At 32.7% G+C, this 5,000-nt stretch overlaps 2 protein-coding genes across 4 annotated transcripts in view; one reads left to right on the top strand and one right to left on the bottom strand.

Moving 5' to 3' along the window:
• Positions 1-5,000, bottom strand: part of LOC137625347 (monocarboxylate transporter 10-like) — a 192,200-nt gene that overhangs the window by 83,199 nt on the left and 104,001 nt on the right. The gene's annotated exons all lie outside the window — the stretch shown is intronic.
• LOC137625417 (uncharacterized) overlaps positions 79-5,000 on the top strand; it is a 45,892-nt gene continuing 40,970 nt past the window's right edge. The window contains exon 1 of the mRNA XM_068356329.1: positions 79-91. Coding sequence (XP_068212430.1) covers positions 79-91 — 13 coding nt within the window. The remainder of the gene's footprint in view (positions 92-5,000) is intronic.

Raw genomic sequence — 5,000 nt, 5'->3', positions numbered from 1 at the left:
TAATAATAATAATAATAATAATAATAATAATAATAATAGTACTGATATTTATTTAAGTTTGCCATTCCAGTGAAAATTATGAATATCAAAGGTAAGTAGAAAAAGGTTTTGATTGACTCTTAGATTCTTGTATGTATGTATGTATGTATGTATGTATGTATGTGTGTATATATATATATATATATATATGTATATATATATGTATATATACATATATATATGTATATATATACATATATATATATATATATATATATGTATATATATACATATATGTATATATATATATGTATATATACATATTATATATATATATACATATATGTATATATATACATATATTATACATATATATATACATATATGTATATATATATACATATATATACATATATATATATATATATATATACATATATATATATATATATATGTATATATATGTATATATATACATATATGTATATATATATATATATATATGTATATACATATATATATACATATATGTATATATATACATATATATACATATATATACATACATATATATATATATATATATGTATATATATACATATATATATATATATATATATGTATATATACATATATATATATATATATATGTATATATACATATATATATATATATATATATGTATATATATTACATATATGTATATATATATATATATATATATGTATATATACATATATATATATATACGTATATATACATATATATATATATATATATATACATATACATATATATATATAAAATGTCCCCCTTTTACAGAAAAAAATCTGGTCACATTAAGTTAAACATTAACTAAACTCAATATATGACTAGAGGAACACTCAATAGAGCGCAGACCTCCGCCAGGGCAGCTTACTTCTCGATCTTTTGGACTGATTTTTGCTCGTCCTTGACCCTGACATTTGACCTTCCAAAATTTAATCATTCCCAGCTCTTTACATAAGTTTAAAATCCCTGTAAGTTTCATTACTTGACCTTGGACTCGACCTTGACCTTTGACCTTAACATGTATTAATTGTCGTTAATTTTCATACACTCAAATATGAACCAAGTTGGAAGTCTCTGTGACAACGATGTCCAAACTTATGGCTGATTACGTGAATTGGACATTTTGCTTGACCGTGACCTTGACCTTAGACCTGGGCCTTCTAAAATTTTATCATTCCCAGCTTTTTTACATAACAGTTAATCCCTGCAAGTTTCTCTACTCTACGATCAAAATAGTGGCCAGGAAGCTGTTCACAAACAAACAAACAGGGGATAAAACATAACCTCCTTCCAAATTCGTTGGCGGAGGCAAATATTAGATGGTGTCAGAGTGTTTCTAAGAATACACGATACTCGTTCTAAGCATAATTCTTGACTATAAAATCTACTCTAAGAAGAGTTGGAAGACCCAGGCCTACATGGCTGAGGACTATGAAGCGCGAAGTAGGAAATGATGAATGGAGAAGTGTTGAATTGAAAGCTCAAGATAGAGACGACTGGCGAAATCTAACCGAGGCCCTTTGCGTCGATAGGCGTAGGAGATGATGATGATGATGATCCCTTATCACTATACAGAGGTTCGAGTCCCGCTCAAGGTCTATAGTTTCTTGTAGTGTCTGCAACTTCACCATCCTTGTAAGCTAAGGATGGGAGGGGTTAATAGATCTACCTACTGAGTCATCATCAGCCATTGCCTGGCCCACCCTGGTCCTAGCTTGGGTGGAGAGGGGAGCTTAGGTGCTAATCTCATAAACATACAGTCAGTCTCTAGGGCATTGTCCTGCTTGATAGGGCACTGTCACTGTCCCTTGCCTCTGCCATTCATAAGAGGCCTTTAAGCCTTCAATCTCTTACCTTTTGATCATCTCATATATAAATTTTCCAGAGGTTTTATTCCCACTGTGACCAGGTTTATGGAATGATCTTCCTAATCACGCAGTTGAAGCGTCTAAATCTACTCTTCAAAATTGGTATAAATACTTTTTCATTGAGTCAAAATTAATTTTATTGGTTTTATCTTATATATTTATTCATTAAGAGTTATCCATCGTTAGCTTTCGCTTAAGTTCTTGTTATAATAATAATGATAATAATAATAATAATAATAATAATAATAATAATAATAATAATAATAATAGTCCTTGTACTTCTAGTATTCCTACTTATTTGAATATATTAAAAGCTTAAATAATAATAACAATAATAATAATAAAAAATTTAATAATAACAATAATAATAATAATAATAATAACAACAACAATAAATAATAATAATAACAACAACATTAATAAACAATAATAACAATAACAAAAAAAATCACTACAGCAATAATAAAACTAACGCGTAAAATCTCAATATATAAAAAACACCAAGCACATGACACCGACAAACCACGAGACCACATCCATCAGCTGACTCATCACAAATTACTAAGACAATTTCTCCAAACTGCCACCAGAGGGCAATCATCTCCATATGGATTTCGAGGAAGAGATGACAGATGAACGTATTATGTCACGTTATGCCGAATTGTTATTACGTAACTCGTGAGGTTCTAGTGTTCAATTCTTGGTTGTTTTCAAGTACAGCTCATGAGCTAAACGTCAAGCCCATCTATAAATGCTGCGGCAGTTATGAGTTGTGGACGTACGTTCATTATAAACCTTCTATAATCCATTTCTTTTAGCGAGGCATATTTGCACGTACTCGCAGCCGGTGCCCTTTTAGCTCGGAAAAGTGTCTGGATCGCTGATTGGTTGGACAAGATAATTCTAACCAATCAGCGATCAGGAAACTTTTCCGAGCTAAAAGGGCAACGTTGAAAGTCAGTGCAAATATGCCTGGCTAAAAGAAATGGACTATAGTAGGCCATCTATTCAATACTTAACATCCCACACAATAAAATAAAACTAAAACTATGTTCAACTATAGGGGCACTCAGTAGAGCGCAGACCTCCGCCGCGGCAGCTTATTTCTAAACCTTGACCTTTGACCTTAACAGGTTTTTGGATTTTCATACACTCAAATACGAACCAATTTTGAAGTCCCTGTGACAACGATGTCCAAACTTATGGCTGATTACGTGAATTGGACATTTTGCTTGACCTTTGACCTTGACTTTCCAAAATTTGATCCTTTTCAACTTTTGACATAACAGTTAATCCCTGCAAGTTTCATTACTCTTCGATTGAAACTGTGGCCAGGTAGCTGTTCACAAACAAACAAAAACACAAACAAGGGGTAAAACATAACCCTTGCAACTGCGTTGGAAGTCGTAAAAATGAGAGAGAGAGAGAGAGAGAGAGAGGAGAGAGAGAGAGAGAGAGAGAGAGAGAGTAAATGATTGGGTATTAGTGTAGCAAATTCATCTCAAACTGATTCTGAGAACTAATAATACTAAAAATCAGAGAGAGAGAGAGAGAGAGAGAGAGAGAGAATGAAGTTAGCAAACGATTGGGCGTTAGTGTAGTAAATTAATCTCAAACCGAATATTAGAATATATATATATATATATATATATATATATGATAAATTTTTGCACATTTAGACGTGTTTTTTCCATATTCAAATAAGCCATATATTTATGATACATTAATGTCTGGATTCTCTTAACGACCTCGGGATCAGAGCCCCAGGCGAAATCACACAAAGACAAGAGCTTGTGACCGGCCGGGAATCAAACCCTGGTCCGGCAAACTTGTAGAGACAATGACTACCACTTGGCCACGAAGAATTCCCAGCCGGTCACAAGCTCTTGTCTTTGTGTGATTTCGCCTGGGGCTCTGATCCCGAGGTCGTTAAGAGAATCCAGACTTTAATATATCAAAAATATATGGCTTATTTAAATATATATATATATATATATATATATATATATATTTATATATATTCCAAAATCCTACTATTGACAAAAACGGATAGTAATGTGATAGCGAGAATAAGTTCATGTCAAGAATCAAACACAATTTAATACCGTCTACTGTTGGAACTTGAACATACTTGATGTAATGCTCTCTCTCTCTCTCTCTCTCTCTCTCTCTCTCTCTCTCTCTCTTTAGCATAGATCAGCCCAGTAGTAACGGATACAAACTGGAATTGAAAAGATACAACACCGCTCAATGTGGTAATTTCTTTACATTCAAAATATCAAATACATGGAACAGACTTCCAGCGGATGTAGTAAACAGTAACACTTAGGTAAACGAGTTCAAGAATAAGTTAGACAAGATCATAAGAACACTCTTAAATGTTTAAACTAATTTGCTCTATCTAAGAGTAAATGGAGTTTCCGCATATGGACTAAAAAGTCTTTGAGACATCCAATCTCTCTCTCTCTCTCTCTCTCTCTCTCTCTCTCTCTCTCTGGAACCAACTTTCGGCGGATGTAGTGAGCAGTAACACGGTAAAACAATTTAAGAATAAGTTAGACAAATTCATACTCTCTAAACGTTTAAACTAATTCACTCTATCCAAGAGCAAATGGAGTCTCCGCGGATGGACTAAAAAAAAAAATCTCTCTCTCTCTCTCCTCTCTCTCTCTCTCTCTCTCTCTCTCTCTCTCGTTAAGCCTTATGATAATGGACCAGCACGACTCATTTTGTATCTACCTGTCCGACGTGCATCGTCTTACAATAATTAAATTACAAGAAGCGACTCTTTTTCGAGAGCCTCTTCTACCACTTCTCACAGAGTCCGAAAGAAGGGGCAACCTTATCCAAGGCTTAAAACGCATCATTAAAAGATTGGGGATGAATAAACCGGCCTCTGAATCAGATAAATCGTATACCAAAATAGGATTAGTTTTTTTTTTTTTTTTTTTTTTTTTTTTTTTTTTTTTTTTTTTTTTTATGAATCGAAATTTCTTGTTATGAGTGAAGTTGCGACCCTGGCCTCACGTCTGGTGTTTGTGTGCTTAGCATGATTATATAACAAGATTAAAGAGTGACTACAGAACTTAATATATATGTAC

The sequence above is a fragment of the Palaemon carinicauda genome, chromosome 32 (assembly GCF_036898095.1).
Source record: "Palaemon carinicauda isolate YSFRI2023 chromosome 32, ASM3689809v2, whole genome shotgun sequence".
NCBI classification, from domain to species: domain Eukaryota; kingdom Metazoa; phylum Arthropoda; class Malacostraca; order Decapoda; family Palaemonidae; genus Palaemon; species Palaemon carinicauda.
Note: the sequence above shows the minus strand (reverse complement) of the source record. Positions and strands in the feature narration are given on the sequence as shown.